The 17,333-nt window shown below is 38.8% G+C and overlaps 1 protein-coding gene across 4 annotated transcripts; it reads left to right on the top strand.

The window, feature by feature from the left end:
• The first annotated feature begins 5,464 nt into the window (after nucleotides 1–5,464).
• On the top strand, nucleotides 5,465–16,267 carry vegfab (vascular endothelial growth factor Ab). Of its 4 annotated transcripts, none has more exons than XM_089126737.1 (8): nucleotides 5,465–6,157; nucleotides 7,315–7,357; nucleotides 7,935–8,131; nucleotides 8,664–8,740; nucleotides 9,042–9,074; nucleotides 10,948–11,013; nucleotides 13,853–13,996; nucleotides 14,476–16,267. In XM_089126737.1, the coding sequence occupies exons 1-8, from the start codon at nucleotides 5,990–5,992 to the stop codon at nucleotides 14,495–14,497; spliced, it is 750 nt and encodes a 249-aa protein (XP_088982863.1). In that variant the 5' UTR covers nucleotides 5,465–5,989; the 3' UTR covers nucleotides 14,498–16,267. The 4 variants fall into 4 exon arrangements, with proteins under 4 accessions (XP_088982863.1, XP_039523760.1, XP_088982864.1 ...); XM_039667826.2 differs by having other exon boundaries at nucleotides 13,850–13,996; XM_089126738.1 differs by lacking the exon at nucleotides 10,948–11,013 and having other exon boundaries at nucleotides 5,468–6,157.
• The last annotated feature ends 1,066 nt before the right edge of the window (nucleotides 16,268–17,333 follow it).

Genomic DNA, 17,333 nt, shown 5'->3' with positions numbered 1-17,333 from the left:
TTACTGTTGCTCCAATATACCTTCACCACCACATCAGAAGTCAAAGGTTATAGGCGTAACACCCTCATTCAATCAAGCAAAGAGGAATAAGGATTTTAGGAAGCATCATGTTTAGCTGCTCAGTCAGGCGTTTGACATTTTAGGCCAGCCTTGAATCCTGTCCCAGGAACAGACCCTTTTTTCAGGAGAGCAATGATGAGGCCTAACACTGTCAGGCGGCTATGACCCAAACCAGCGAGGGGTTACTAGCTTTACCTTCCGGAAGACGACAGAACCATAACTGGACCACAGGGTGTGTGTTTTGGACATACTGGTAACTCTTAATACCCAGAAATCTTTGCCAAAAAACTAGCAACCTTATTTTATACGCTTAAAAAAAAGTATCTCTCAATCCAAGTCTTGCGATGTGTATCCAGGAGCAGGTGAGGAATTTTGAATGCTTATATTTAAATTCATGTTTCCTTTTTGTTTTTCAACTTTTTGTGTGAACTGGGGATAAGTTCAACCCATAAAGCACTCCTGCAGTAATTATAAGCATCCACTTTTAAAGGAGCATTTCAATGTGTCATTCAAATTTGTTTGTTTTAAACGTGTCCCCTTTTTTCGGTTAGTGAAGTTGCTTGTGCATGGACAAATAATGACTGCATCTTTCCACAGTGGACTACATACCCTATCCTTCTGCCTTTCTAGGAAATTTCCATTTCTGTTTAATCATGCGCAGGTGCTATAAAATACAGTAAGAGCTTGTAATTTATACCCTATCACTCACACCAAACCACCCAAGCCGACTTTGTGGAGAAATGTTTTTGCTAAAAGTGTAGCCTCTCTGTGGAAATCTTGAGCTGAGGTACTTCTGATTTCTCGGAAATGTTCATGTGTTGTAATAAAATAGTGTTCATGAAGACCTGCCAGTTTACACGTAGCACAGAGTAAGAGACACACATGTACACTTTTGAAACATCTGCTGACTGTCACCTCATGGAGTGATAGTGCAGAGATGTTTGAGTGATTGGTACTCATCCCCTTTGAAGGTATCCAACAGATTGGATAAAGTTACAGATTGAAAACTTCCTTGTTTGAAGGCTTTACATCAAGGCCTGACTGCCGCCCCCTGCCATTTTTTTCCAAACGGCTATATCCATAAAGATCCTTTCAAGTGCCATATGGTTTGGTTTTGACATGCTAGGCTGTACAGAGAGCTAAGATATATGTTGAGTGTTTACACTTGATTGGTATTACATGCGGTTCTAGCATGTTGTCTCCCCGATGCCAACCTCCTGAATTTTCGATCTGTTGCACTGCAGGAACAAAAATACTCAAGGGGCCAATTTATCACTTTTGGACTACATCGGGTGTTTTGGAGTTTTTTTTACGGTTAGCAGATGAATCATTCCTCTTCTATTGATATGTCTTAAATATGAAGGGAGTGTCAGTATTTGCCATGTTTCTGGGAAAGCATTGATGGACATTCGATGTAGGGCTCTACTCTTAAAGGTTGCTTTCGGGTCGGGTAGATGTGCGCTACAACACTGCTGCGCACTTGCCACAGCTGGAGGGGTCGGGGGTCACTTGCTCTGCTATCAAAATGGCAGTGATTTATTGGCCATTTAAGTTTAATGACTAAATTCATCTGCTTTGTGTCCTGTCCAAGAATCTGTCAGTTCCTCGGATATTCTGATTAGCTCAGACGAGGTTTCTCATTGTGGAATACTCTGGAATACTCCTACAACTGAACCATGGGACTCAGAACTGCTCTAACTTTAAGCCACTTAAAGCAAGATCAGCATTTGAAACAGTAATTATCAAATACAAATGGTTGTTATGAACAAACATATCTACGTATGTCCATGTTCCAATTTTAATACTCACCATAGTGAATCAGGGTAAGACAAAAACACATTTTGGAAGGATTGATGGTGTATTGACTTAAACATTTTTGTTAATTTTGAACATAAAAAAGTTACATAGTGCACCTTTTATTGTTGAACGTACAAATAATCCAAATATGACCTATTCAAGTTGCCACTTGCAAGGTTAGTGACTAATCCCACTGGGTAAGGACTTCTAAAAAATTAGGTTAATATGCCACCTTCAGGGATGATGCAACCACATAATCAGGTTTCACGATGAACTTTTCACGATGATTTTATTTAGGAATATTCTGGGTTAAGTAAAAGTTAAGCTTTGTCAAGCCATATACCACAGAAACTAATTTCAACTAGTCCCTTGGTGCTTTGACCGTTATGTATTTACAAGGACTGTCTATGGTGCAAGCATACAACTGATGCTCTCAATAGAGCTTGTATTAAACGTGGAACACTTTGGAAAACGTTTTAATAATTTGATTAGTTTCAGAGTAAACCCTTGATGGCTGTGGAATATTTTAACAGATATGGAAGAAATTTCCCCCAATTCTTTTTCTGAATATTTGAGATGTGCTTTTACTGGAACACCAGTTCTTGCATTTAGGGTTGAGTCTAATCTGGACCTGGCCACGAGCCATTTCATTCCCCTCTGACACCGACCTGTGTGAGTGTGTGTGTGTGGAAGGGAGTGGTATGCAAGACTCGCCCCATACCTGAGTGAGTGATAGTGAAGTGTAATGGATTCTCTTTGTTAAGCACAGATCAAGAGCTGCTAGAGCTGAACACTAGACAGAACTATGAATGAACCAATGAAATCGAGTGTTAAATGCCACTCAAGAGAGAAATTGATTTTAAACAAATGCAAACTTCATGAAAATCAAACAATACACCTTTTCCAATACACATTTCCCTTTTTTTTTTTTGACTGCCTGTGTATGGAATGAATGGGGGAAATGTTGATGAAAATGTTGGTGGTCAGTCACTGTTGAAAGTACAGTCGTTTTTGATGATTTCCCCTCTGTGGGTCTGTGTTTGGGCACTGAATCTTTCTGGATGAGTAGGAGTGTGAACTTCATTAGTTTTGTCCTTTCTTTGTTTCTGCTGAGTTTGCATTGTTTCTAAAAGGTGGCAGTGGAGCTCATATCTGTCTTGTTATTTTTCAATTAAAATCTGACGTGCGAACTACACTAACAAAAAAAAAAAAAACAAATGTCGCTTTTCAGCACCTCCTACGTCAGCTTCTCTTTTTTAACTCGTTCTGTCCTGCTCTCTTCTGTCTTTTTTGTCTTATTTGAGTGTATCCACTTACTTCTTTCTCTGAGACTTCCTCCCACTCTTTCACCTTGCACTCAAGGTTTCCACTCAGACTAAACAGCTCTTACTGAGGTGTGTGTCCGTCTGAGTTTGTGACTTTCTGCAGTTGCTGAGACATGCTATTTGGTGAAGGATTTCTGTATGGCCAAGATATGCAATCAGGCTGTATCTAATGTACAGTATATTAAGACGCATTTGAACGTAATCTTAGTAATCTTACTCCAAGTGGCTTTCAATGCATGTTCAGGAACATGGGAGTGAAGTCCGGTGTTGCCAGATCTGGGGAGAAAACCAAGCAACCTAGTCTGACAATAACTTCTGTAATATTGCCTCACAAAAATAAGTCTACATCAGGGACCCTGTTAGTGTTAGAACTGTTAGTGGTTTCTGTTGATGTGGATGCTATGGATCAATGGGAATTGATTGATGTCGTTGATCTGATTTATTTTAGTATAAATTTACAAACAATCAGAAATGCTGGAAGTAAGCTCACACATTGAAACGCATGAATGCCCATATATTGATAAGCCCCAAAATTACTTTGAGTGGACATGGCAACACGGGGAAGCCCCTTACCCGTGCAATACGTGTAATGACAGGCAGATGGCGCCAATGCAACTCACAGTAAACCAAATGAGTCAAGAACTTCAAATTGTTGCTAAATAGAAGTTTTTGTTTTATTAAAAATTATTCTTAAAAGCAGAGGTTGAGATTCTTTTAGTCTCATGAACCGAGTGTCTAATCTAAGAGGATTTTATGTATTGGGATGAAAGAAGGGATCCTATTTGAAAGAAAATGCACATGAAAATCTATCTAGACAATTGCCTACGTGTGAAATTGTCACAGGAGGAAAACCCTTTTCTACAAAAAGACCACTTAATGTCCACTTAATGTAGCCTAATGGAAAAATAGGTGTGTGAAATTGTTTATGGAAGCAGAAAAAGGGATGTAAATTCGAGCGGGTCTCGCGCGCTGGCCGGACTGACCGCACATGTCCAGCGTGCGCTTGAAGCGAGTCCGTGCTTCATACGCGCTGGCGCGCGCGCACACCAGTACGTGGTGATGGACACACACACTTACACATGTGATCACGCCCTCATTACCTAGCACTCTTTCCGTTTTCCAAGCAACCTTGCATATGACCGAGAAGCCCAAAAGGGCGTCATCGCTCCCGTCATGTGATGCTGATGATATTCAAACTGGGATTACGCACACATAATGTAGACCGCTATGCCTCTGCACGTACGACCTATCATTACGCAGCGGATATTAGGGTACTTATTGATATATATAGCCTATAATACATTTTCAAAATGTTGAAATGTAATAAAGGAATAAATCAAGCCCTACTATTTGCCATATTTCATGCTGTTATTAAATAAAATGGGGGGACATCAAGGCTACTGAAATCCTTTTTTTCACTGATTGTTATATTATTGTTATAACTAGTGTAATGTGTATAATGAAATTGTAATAAAAAGGCAACATAATATATACTGTGTGTATATATATATATATATATATATATATATATATATATATATATATATATATATATATATATATATATATATATATATATATATATATATATATATATATATATATATATATATTAATTATTCATTGGTGGTCTCTGACTTTTGGATCAAACAGTAACGCATACAAATAGCAAATAAGGAATATGTCCAGTCATCCTTTATAAAAGTAAGCACTGTAGGGTGATCATAAATAGGTTTATTTTACTATAATGTGGGCTCACTATGGTCCCGCTTTTTATACAGCTACATAGAAAATAAATAAACGTAAAACGTTTGAATGTTATATTTTTAAGGCTAATTAAATCCTTTTTAAACAATTTAAAGTATTTAATTAGAACATACCCTGAACTACGACTTACTGCGACTATGGACAAAGCTTATTATTCAGAAATAGCCTATATTTGACCGATGAAAGACGCAATTGACCAATCGAAATCAATGATTTCAGAGAGCAACTTGCAATAAGAGGGATGACTCTTTGCTCATTTGATTAAACAGTATCCGTAATAACATAATTGATACCAGGCCAGCACTCTGTAATTAGAGAGTGAGATCTCTCGTTTAACAGAAGCTATAGGAGTTATCAATAAGCCCACATCTGCGCATTGAACTTAACTGAGACACTGACACCACTATAGCCACGCCCATCCCAGTGACTCGTCCAATGGCGTGAGTTTCAATCTCACTGCGGTGCAAGAACAGACCGACAGCTGAAGCTGTTCGTTAAAACCGGGGAACGGCGGCGTCCGTGATCATTCATAACGGCAAGGGGGAGAACTTGAGAATCAAGCTGACAAATCAAACAGGAAGCGGAATTAAAGCAGGGTTCATTCGTAGGGACTAGAAGTGCGCTTGGATATAGCATTCTCTCTTCGGCTTCTTTGTGTCCTCACTGGTATCACTGTATGGGCAATACTGAAAGTTTTATCAGCGAGTGAGTTTCTTATCCATTCTGCGTCCCTTTCCCAATGAACCCAACGCACTTGGAGACGGGCGGCAGGCTAAGCATGGGATTACTTTTGTGATGTGGATTGTAATAGCCTTGGAAGAAAAAATTGATCTACTTCTCAACAATGTGAGAGGACCTGCGTCCTGGATTCTCATATTTCTGGATATTCTGAAAATAATCGGCAACAGCTGAGAGACGTTATAACATATTTTCCGTGGGTCTCACGCTCTCTCAGGTGTCTGCATGCGTGTTGTGAGACCAACATGGGATTGTTGTTGCCCCTCTAGATCGGACCCCGTGTGAAGAAGAAGCCTTTACTCATGTCTAACTTGCTTTCTGAGACCTTTACCAATGCGTTTGCTAAAGTCCGCCTATCATCGGATAGGGTTTTAAAAAGAGTTATTCGCCTTATAAATTCAATCATGAACTTTGCCGTTGGCGTGCTGCAGTTATTTATTGTGACGCTTCTGTATTTTTCAGCTGTCAAGGTAAGTTTTATATCCCTTTGCATACATTTAGAGTAAGACGGTTGAATTTGAAATAGTGTTATTTCGAATGTAATGTCTGCGCCAATATTGGACGTCCTTGTGTTTCCCCTTGCGAGGTCATTGACCATGTTTTGCCAAGCTCTTCAAAATTACGCGAACAAGCCAATCTGATCATCCCACATTGAGCCATTTAACACTGTAGACAAGTTACAACCGGGGAAAGACGGATATATACGCAACCCAAGTTCATTCAACTGTTTGGAAGTTTGTTGTCGATTTTGGTCAAGGCCCTACCATAACCACCTTAGTGATATTATTACGCTTTAAAGGCGCAGCTACAGTATACAGTTCACCGCGCACCAACATATCCGGCCTCAGGAGACCACAATATGAAAGAGATATAAATCATTAGGTGTGATTTCAGCTTATTCAAAACTTTTTATATTCAAGGGCATGGATGAATACAAATAAACCTGCCAATCAGTTTGACAATCTGATGAAGTTTGTGCTTCTATCAATGGCATCATCTGAATCTCAGCCATTAAATCACAAGCTATGCTAAACCCATATCAAACCCCCCAAAAAGTTCAGCTGGTCTGTTAAAGTGAGTAAAAGGCTCAGCTGGAATGGGGGGGGGGGGGGGGGGGGGAAGCTTCATTGATAAGTGCACGTGCCTCCATGGAGCTTCTGCAAAATCTGAAGTGTGAGATCTGACATGTTCACAAGTCCCTAATGCAGAGTTCAAGGCCAGTTTTGATTTGATACTAGACTCGTGACAAAAGACTATCAAGGCCAAGTTTAAGTCAAGTCTCAGATCGTTCAAGGCCAAGTCTTAAGTCCCTTTTTAATACAGTTTTCTGTATACTACAGGTTAATACTATACATGTTGATATGTGCACTTGAGGAAAATAATCATTGAGAATCATTCTTTGTGATGGGCAACAATTATTATTATGATTATTAACTTTGAAAATGAAATAAGGTAATTTGTTGCATCATCCTAAAACTTGAGTAATGATGATGTGGTGAATAACTAGTCAAACCTGTTTGGACTCTTGATTATTGAACATATTTGTGAACAAATATGTATAACTGAATGCAGTCTTTAAAAATGAATTTCTTTCAAAAAGTTGTTGTTGTTTTGTTTTTTACTACAGAGTGCCTACATACCCAGGGAGGGAGGCAAAAGCACATATGACGGTGAGTTTCTGCTTGAACTCAATGGTGTCATCCAGAAACTGGACACATACAACGCCCTCTGGTGGATGGGTTAAGAGGGCAATGCTGTGCCTTCAATCACACTGTAACACACTGTAAAGCTTAAGATAAATTGTTGTATTTATTAGAAGCTCACGATCCAGTCTGGTTTGTATTACATCTTAACATACAAAATCTCAGAGGGATAATTTGGATCACGCATTGCCGAACTGCTCATTGCTCAATCTGTTAAGCCTAGAGAACAAGACTACACATTATTAAATTACAATACATTTGTGCTTTAATTCTTCATGTAAAAAAGAGACTCAAAAAGCTGTGCATATACACACAGGCTACTTTGGGGTCTACTTTTTAAGTAGGCCGAGTGCAACACAAGGAATGTACATGATTTAAATGGACACCCCTGTCAGTCACAAATTCCTAGAAGGGCTCCCTGATTTCCAAACTGCGTTGGCCATGAAAAAATTGTGCAACTCTTGGCCAAAAAGATCCTACGTTTTTGGGACACAAAACAAACAAACAAGTAATTGATTTTCCTCTTTTTTTCTCTAACTTGCAGTGGTGCCATTCATGGAGGTGTATAACAAGTCACTTTGTCGTCCTCGGGAGGTGCTGGTGGAAATTCAACAGGAATACCCCGATGACATAGAGCATATCTTTATACCGTCCTGTGTGGTTCTCACCCGCTGTGCTGGGTGCTGCAATGATGAGATGATGGAATGCGCCCCCACCGTCACATACAACATTACCTTGGAGGTCAGAGACCCCTAACTTCCAGACTGTTGCTCTCTTTTTCTCTCTATATTCTCCCACTATCTGTCTGAATCTTGTTAAGTCTACTTTTTGGAAACCCTACACTCTTCTACTTTGTCTCCCACATCCAAACCCTTTATCTCTCTGTTTTTGGCCAAGCTAACAGGGTTTTTTTCTGAATGAGAGTAGCCAATTTTTAGGTAGTGTTGAATGTAGTGTTTACTTAAAGGGATAGTTCACCCAGAAATGAAAATTGTCATAATTTACTCACCATTTATGAGTTTCTTTTCTTATGTTTAACACAAAAGAAGATATTTTAAAGAATCTTGGTAAGGACATACTTGCTTCTCAATGAAGTCAGGACGTCAATAGCTACCGTCAACTGTATTTTTACCAACATTCTTTAAAACATCTTCTTTTGATATGATATCAAAACGGTCATTTTTTAGCAAACTGTCCCTTTAACAATAACACTGCCTTATATGTCTAAGATGTGGTGTTTTAATGTTTGTCATTGTTTTTTTTTTTCCCGTAGATTAAAAGATTGAAACCACTCCGTCATCAAGGTGACTTTTTCATGAGTTTTTCAGAACACAGTGAATGCCAGTGCCGGTAAGAATCCTCATGTCTACACTCATACATACCTATAGCTACCTAAATGGGGATAAATGATTTCTTACCCATGAAAGAAAACCTTTTCCATTTAAAAAAAAAAAGTTTACTTTTGAAGACTTTACTACAAGAAAGCTTGTCCCTAGAGGATAAGCTTTTGGGGACACTTCTTAATGCCATCCATTATCTGCTCTATAATTGTATTTAATATAACTGAGGGGTGTTAGTGGATGTTTGTCTGTTGTTTTGTGCTCACAACAAACACTTAGGTAATGTCTCCCTATTTTTGTTGCTCTTTCAGGCTGAAAAAAGATCTTCCAGAGAAAAGAGAAAAGTGAGTGACATTGTTCTTGTGTGTGTGTGTGTTTGTATGTGCGTGTGTGTGCTTTTGCTCTTGCATTATTTTGTCATTTTCCCCTCCATCATTCTTGCATTCATTCTTGTTTCCTAATCTCTCTGGCTTTATCTCAATCACTCTTATCGCTCCACCTAGGTGTATTCCTTCTTGTTTTCCTTTTCTCCCTGATCCTTTCATCTAAGCTTGTTGCTTTTCATGTTACATAAAGCCATAAAATCTGATCGTGAGAGAACAGTGGAACTCTTTACAGGTGATTTAGATCTTGAAAATCGTTAGTTGCATCATTGTCGAACTGAAGCTAAACTAAAACTAGGACTGGGTGATTTAATGTATGCCTGATATCTGCTGGCAATATTGTAAATATCTCATGACAATCAGTTGTGATCACCTCTGATTCAACAATTTGTTCATCACTCAAAAGTAATATTGTGAAAGAAAAAAAAATACTAAGCTCTAGGCCTAGCACGAGACCAGAACTACTGCTTTTGTTTATCAGATGAACTGAGAAACTCTCTAACCCTTACTCCATTATCTGATCTCACTTCCTTTTTGATGCCTTCATGTCGTTGCACGTTGCTCTCTCAAGTGTAAATTCAGCCCCTCAGGTGTGTGAAGAGCTGCTTGAAAAGGTGTGTGAGTCTCGCCCTCTAGTTCAATGCCCTCGCCCTACATTCATCTCAGCGTCGGCTAAGCTCTGCTTTACGATTTGAGGTTCATTGAGGTAACGGAGAGATTTGTCATCTCTGAAGTGTCTTTACGTCCGGCGATAAGATAATGTTTTCAGGGTTTGTTTATGAGCCCGTTTCCATTCCTCAGAGATACTGCAGCGGTCAGTCAACCCCCTTGCCTTATGCCTCCCTCTCACCAGAGAATGTGGGCCGAAGTGTTTGAAAAGTTTACTGAAGTTGAGGGTGTTGATCTTGTGGCTGATGTGTTATGGGTCAGAGGTTATCTCTAGGGGTTTAAAAAGTTGAAATGCTTTCTGGTTCTGGTAAACAAGTGGCCCTTTGACACAGTGGCTGTTCTACGACAGCACCATGTCCACAGACACTGATGACAGTGATTGAATTTGATCTATGAAAAGAATGAATGTAATCGTAGAGAATAACCAGCCTGATTTGTCAAATTCAACTTCATAGTCTCGACGTTCTCGTTTGTAAGAGATGAAATGATTGATTAAATTAAACGTTTTCACATTGTTTTAGTGAATATTGCATATGTCGGCATTGAAAAACCCATGTGATCAACCAGTAATGCAAATAACCTTAGAGATCGCAGCACATCGGTTTGTACTCTGATTGCGAGATAGGGGAAAGTTCACATTCTTGCTGCCTGACGTGTCTGACGTGATATGCCAGGATTCTGAACGGTAAATGTAAGTGTATGTTGCTAATGCTGAGTGTTGATTTGCTGATTGATCACTCACTAATATAAGAGAGTTCAATCTCACCCGTAGACTTTTTGAATCAGCGTGTCTGTGTTTTGCACTAGCTAGGAATCCTGCTAACATTAGTGATGCTTTTGAAGATTTAATGCCTTGTTTATTTATTGAAAGTGCTTCGTGAGAGAGATTCTGAAATATTGGCGAATTTTCCCAGAGCCTGACTGGCTCTTTTTATTTCAAATTCATGACTAACGCCCCTGGAGTTTGCTGTCGTGTCGGGCACCAATACCAGAATAAGAAGAGAAAGATGTGTTTTAGTGGGACATGTTTACTGAGGTTTCCATCTGGATCATTTTAGCACTACGTTCATTGCAATCTGACTGTGTGGATGATTCTTTTGCAACAACTCCGATTCAGTTTTTGTTTTTCGATGTTGTTCTTTGTTTGTCATGTTCCCTTTTCCAGAAAACCCCGGAAGGGCAAAGGCCAAAAGCGAAAGAGAAAGAAAAACCGTGAAAAAAAGCGGGATTTGTACGTCACCTCTGCGTTCGCCTCCTCTCACCTGCACCTGAGTGTGGCAATCTTGGTCGTCAAATTAATTTGGGAGGAGGTTTTAGTCCTCCTTTAATCACTGTATTTCTGTCGGACGGTGTTAATTGCCATTAATCCATCAACTCCTCTGCCACTTAATTAAAACTGACCACGCCACAAAACCACATGCTCGATCTCTGCTCTCACAGAGCTTGCCTTACTAATGCAGAAGCACATGCTAAAACCATTACCATAAACAACGTGTGGCCAAATTGGATTTGTTTTTGCGAAAGGTACAAACAAGTAGAGTGCAATGCAAGAGTGACTGTCAACTTTTAGAGTCAGAAATGTTTTCCCATTCAGTCTCCTTAGGCATCTTTGTTAAAGCGTTCTAAGCCTTTAACCAAACCATTCAACTCCAAGATGAATCATAGGAATACAACCTTTGATTTGAACAAAGCAAGTATTTGGAAAGAAGTAGTCTCTTATTAGAGAGTGTATTATTCATTCCATGCGGCGTTGTGAATGATGTAATCCAAACAAGAGCCACAATACACTAACAAATCTGACAAGTCATTAATTGTAGGAATAAACCAAAATGTATACAGACGATACAATTTGACATGCAAAGAAATTACATATATTGGTTGTGGGTATGGAAAATCCTTGGATTTCGTCATTAGCAGTGCTTTATGGGAATGGACAGGCAGTGGCCTCAGATTTGTTCTCATTTCCAAGGTTGGTTCTCACGTTCTCTTATTGGAGGACCTTGCTTAATGATTGTGAGTAGTGCAGCACATTTCATGGTAAATCAGAAATGAAAAATTGCAAAAGCACCATCGCTTAACTTCCTCTGAGCTCAGGGTAGGTCTGTCTGTTTTTCAATGGGGGAATGAATGGGATTTCTATCTCTGGAGCCGCACCGTTGCGCTCTATAGTTTGTGCCGCAGGACTTAATAAATAAATGAAGCTCTATGATTGGAGGAGGCGAGCAGTGGTGAGGTAGCCGACATAAAAACTCACCTGACCCACTCAGCATGGCTTTCTGTTGATGGTACTAATTTGTTTTCACAATATTTCTGTTGAAATCACTACCTTGTTTGTGCCGCTTCCTGTTTTTGGAATGTGAATTATTGTTCTCACATTTTTTTATTGTATTATGACCATCCTCCTCACATTGTTCTGTCCTCTCTGACATATGAGAAGGATTGTGTGAGATGTTTTTTTTTTTAATTCATTGCATTGCTGTGAGTTTTGTTTTGTCATGCTGCGTGAGCTCTGCCGCACAGCATTACGAAAGTCAAACAGCCTGTTTACTTTGGTGCTTCTCCCAGTAATTGGAAAGTGAAATGTATTTCAAAGAAATGCGTACATGAGGACAATCTGCTCCTGTGAGACTGATGCTTTTGAGGTCAGTATTTTGCTGAGGGTTTGGGTTTTCATATAAAAAAAATAAATAAATAAATAAATAAATTAGATTTAAGGCCTGTCGAGACAAAGATCATGAAAGTATGTTTTTGTTTGCACCACAACTATTCACAATGAATTTATAACATTCTCTGAGAAGATTTGGTTTTCAAGTTTGGATGTAAAGTCTTATTGTGACTTAAAGGAGTAGTTCACTTAAAAAAACTTTTACTGATGATTTACTCACCCCCATGTCATCCAAGATGCTCACGTCTTTCTTTCTTCAGTCGAAAAGAAATTCAGGTTTTTGATGAAAACATTCCAGGATTTTCACCATATAATGGACTTCAATGGGAACCAAACGGTTCAAGGTTTCAGTGCAGCTTCAAAGGGCTTTAAACGACACCAGGCGATGAATAAGGGCCTTATCTGGGACTCTTCGAGTCATGACTCGAAAAAAGATTTGTTCATTTTGATGAGCGAGTTTGAACAGGAGAGTCACGAACGCACATCACAGAACAGAGCAAGACGAGCATTTGAGCTTATAAAACTTAAACTTTTTTATTTCTTTTTTTAAATGACCGATCGTTTCGCTAGATAAGAGCGAATTTATTTCTTAATTTATTTTTGACTGAAGAAAGAAAGACATGGACATCTTGGAAGACATGGGGGTGAGTAAATTTTCAGCAAAAGTTTTTTTAAAAGTGAACTACTCCTTTAATACTAAGAATGATGTGGTGCTCATGTAGGTATAAATCTGACATTTCCCTAACAGACCTTTTTCACACAATATTCCAGTACTTTTTTCCTGTCAAGAAAGTGGCCAAAGCACATAAATTGGTAAACTATAAGTCTTGTGCATGTTTTTCATGCCAATCGTTCTTTGAGTAAATAGGCCTTTACACTGTTGTGATTTTAAAGTGAGGTCAGGGTTAAATGTAGAATTCAGAATGTGGTTTTGATAAGCCTGTCCTCAGAGCAATATTGGCTTCAAACAAGGTCAGCTGGCACAAATGCGTGTGAATCTTAGAGTCCATCATTTCGTACTGTACTGATGATCCAACACTACAAGAAGCAATAAACTGAAACACTGGATTCGTATGCACTGTTCTCTCTCTGCCTTTTATTCCAGTATGCTTTTCTAAAATGGAAAGTTTGTGGTTGTTTTTATTGTTTTCTTGCATTAACTGAGCTTGCAGGTGCATGGCCACATCCTGCCTATAACTTTTTACACTCTCCAAACCCCCTCGGACCCTCAGAAGGTGTGAAACCGTGGTACCAGACCAGGGTGGCTCATAAAGTGTACTGCTTGACTCACCGAATGTCTTTGTGTGTATGTTTGGGTGAAAGTGTTTATTAATGGCCTTTACTATGTGTCAGCAGTAATCTCCCCCAATCCTTCTCCTCTTCTCGTTCTCTCACTCTTCAGTAGTCAGTGTGAGCCTTGCTGTTCTACATGCTCTGAAAGGAGAAGAAGGTTGTTTGTTCAAGACCCCGAGACGTGTCAGTGCTCCTGTAAACACTCTGAAGCCGACTGCAGGTCTAGACAACTAGAACTCAACGAAAGGACCTGCAGGTGTGTTTGTAAATCTACATTTTTCTTGTTTATCTACACATGTTAGTGCAAGACTGGCCTTCCTGTTTTTGTATTGTCATGTAAATCCCTTGACAAAAGTTGTGCTGTTCAGAGGTTGATCTTTTATTTAAAGCAACAATGTCATCACTTACTCATCGTCACATTGTTTCAAACCCTATGCTCCCTTAAAAGTGTCTGTTGCTGCTTCTTTAAATACAAGCTTTGTCTCAGATCTTTCTCCTAAACAACTGAAAGATATGTTGATGTATTAAAAGGTCTGGTAAACGTTGCATCTTAGTAAATCAGTGTACAGTTTGAGACATTGATGCACCTCTTCTGAAAATGAAGGAGACATATGTCAGAAGGAGCCTTTGTTTGGCAGGAACCTTGAGCAAAGGTTTAATCTTCTTCCTATCTATGATAAAGCAATTGAGATGTTATAGAAATTTCACTTGTGAATTTTCTACTTACTTTCCCAGATGTGACAAACCACGGAGGTGAACCGAACAGATTTCAGAATGGACTCTGACATGAAGGAATATTTCACCAATAATTCACAGCACTTTGAACTTTCAGCTTGAACTTTGGTCTCATTTTTCCATCACGGAGAATGAAGTGGGGGGTAAATAGTCAATGAAATGCTCTGTCTGTATATTTTCATGATTTTCACGTGTGTATTAAGCGAACCGAGAGACTGAAAGCACAGGATTTGATTTGCTGCTAAAGGGTCTAAAAGACCTACGTAAACGTTTCTGATCTTGGCTGGCATGCGTAAAGTCGTACTCGGAAGTCGTACTCAACGAAACGCATCACTGGATTGGGGTCTGCTGTGCATTTTTTTATGTGAATCTAAATGTAAACGAGCGCAAACAAAACATTTGGAGGACTGCAAAAGTGTGTCGGCGTCCATTACACGCTGTGGAATCATTCCTCCCAGTACGTGAACACTGAACACACTGAGTGTGTTTTTAGAAATGGACAAATGACTGGAGTTTTGGTGGTAGACCGAACTGATTCTGTCGGTGGAATGTCACACAGTGATGCCATGGAAACCTGCTGGGCGCTGTGGTAAATGTTTGCACCAGAGCTCAAGAGGATTTTGGTCATATTCACTCCTTAAAGGGATATTCATTTTTTGACATGTTTGGAAACCACTTTGAAAAGGGATAGTTCACCCAAAAATGAAAATTCTGTCATTCATTTCTCACCCTAATGTCGTTCCAAACGAGTAAGACTATCATTCATCTTCAGAAAACACAAATTAAGACGCTTCAAAAAGTTCATAAAGAGATTGTAAAAACGAATCCATATGAATCGAGTGGTTTAGTTCAAATTACCCAAAGTGCTTTATTTGATATTTAAATGTTCACATTTAAATATTGCGGAGGGACAGAAAGCTCTCAGATTTCATCAAAAAGATCTTCATTTGTGTTCCGAAAATGTCCAAAAGTCATGAACGATATGAGGGCGAATAAATGATGACAAAATTAAATATTTTGGGTGAACTATAGCTTTAAGATGACAATTCTGTGCTAGGTTTTTTTGTTGTCGTTCAGCTAGTTCTTAACTTTTAGTCCAAATCTATTCCCCCGAAAAAATTCAGTAATTTATGATTATTATTATTTTTTTGTTTTTGTTTTAGAATATTTTCAGTATTCTATCTCTTTGTATTTAATTTGACCTATTTATGTGCAGTGTTATGTTAAAATGGATCTTTTTTTTGTCTGCAAAGCTCCATGGCTGTCTGGAGAAAAAAAAGCTTTTCATCCTGTTTTATTTTCCATAGATGAACAGAGAAACATTCCTATAACTGATCAGTGAGTCATGTTGCCAACTGCCTTGACTTTGCCGCCTTACTGCAGATGTGTGTGTGTGTGTGTGTGCCGTGATCTCTAACAAACTGTGTATATGTGATTTTGTGTGTATACGAGGCTGGTGTTTGTGTGCGTGTATGTGAGTACGTTTTGGCGAAACAGTCTTGAAGAAACCGTCTTGATGTCATACGTATTGAATAACAATATAGCAGCCAAATGTAAATATAGGCCAAACTCATGTCACCTTTTACTTCTACTATAATAAGATCTAACAAGCTGAAACGGTTTACTCAAATGTGGTCTGGTTTGATTTGAGTTTTACAGTTTAAACATTATTTATTTACTCTATGTAAATATGTTGGATATTAACATCTTTTTGTGTCTGTGTAATGTAGTACAGCATATTTATTTTCAAATTATATTGCCCTTTTTCTATAAAATTGTGTTTGAAAACTTTCACAGTTTTGATGCGTCTGTACTGTGCGATAACGTGAAAACACCCCAAGATCATAATCTTGATTCTTTTATGAGTCCAGAAGCATCATTGCCATTCAGGAGCATGTATGATGTTAATTATTTTTGTAGACCAATCGCCTTCTGCAAATAATTTTGTCTCGATTGTATCCATACACACTGTACCGTATTGCATTGGCCACATCCCATGTTGGGTTTAACGTCAGGAAACTTTTCAATGAATCACTGCAGGTCAAGCGTCATGCCAAAATTATATTCATGTACTCATTTACATTTAATTTTTACTACACTTCACTCCATCTTGGCACTAGATGTTGCTTGCATTCCTGGAATAATTACTAAATTTCATGAAACATGTTTTAAAAAAATTTTTTAACAACTTTATGCACTTAAAAAAAATGCATTGAAATGCATATCAGTGTTAGGCCTTAAAACAATGCTTGATTTTTCTATTAGTTGTTTTAGAAGTTGCCTAAAGTTGCATCGCTCACAGATTACCTTTCAAAGCGATATTTTTATCCCGAATGTGTGTGTCCTCCACATGGTAGTTCATCCTCGGAGCACATTACCTAGAAATGTTTTGATCTGTTAAACTATAAAACATACAAATGTTAAACTAGCCATTACCATTCCAGACATTTCCCATATGTCTCGCTAAACCTGAGCCCACTGGTCCATGTGATCATCAGAAAGGCAGGCATCAGTAGATCAGTGTTAATGAGGCTTAGGTTTAAGAGCAGGTTGTGGAACTTTGTGTGTTTGTTTTGAAACAGCTGATTTTAGCCTGAGCGGCGCTCCACTAACACTAGATTAGCCAATATGTTTGACATAATATGAGCACGTGAAGCACTTAAGAGCAGCCGATTAACACTACCTATGAAATATAAGATAATCCTCATGCCACTCTCCCCCCACCTGCACAGGCCCCTCAGCTGCTTAAATACCCCAAGAATGTTGTAAGTGACTTAATCTGTGATTAGAGGAATTTTGGGTTGGCAGGTTCTCGTCTCCGGTGCAAATCATCATAGTGTTGGATCTGCCGGTGAACT

This window comes from Pimephales promelas, chromosome 24, assembly GCF_988280905.1.
Source record: "Pimephales promelas chromosome 24, fPimPro1.hap1.1, whole genome shotgun sequence".
Classification (NCBI taxonomy): domain Eukaryota; kingdom Metazoa; phylum Chordata; class Actinopteri; order Cypriniformes; family Leuciscidae; genus Pimephales; species Pimephales promelas.
This window is presented reverse-complemented; position numbering and strand designations above follow the sequence as displayed.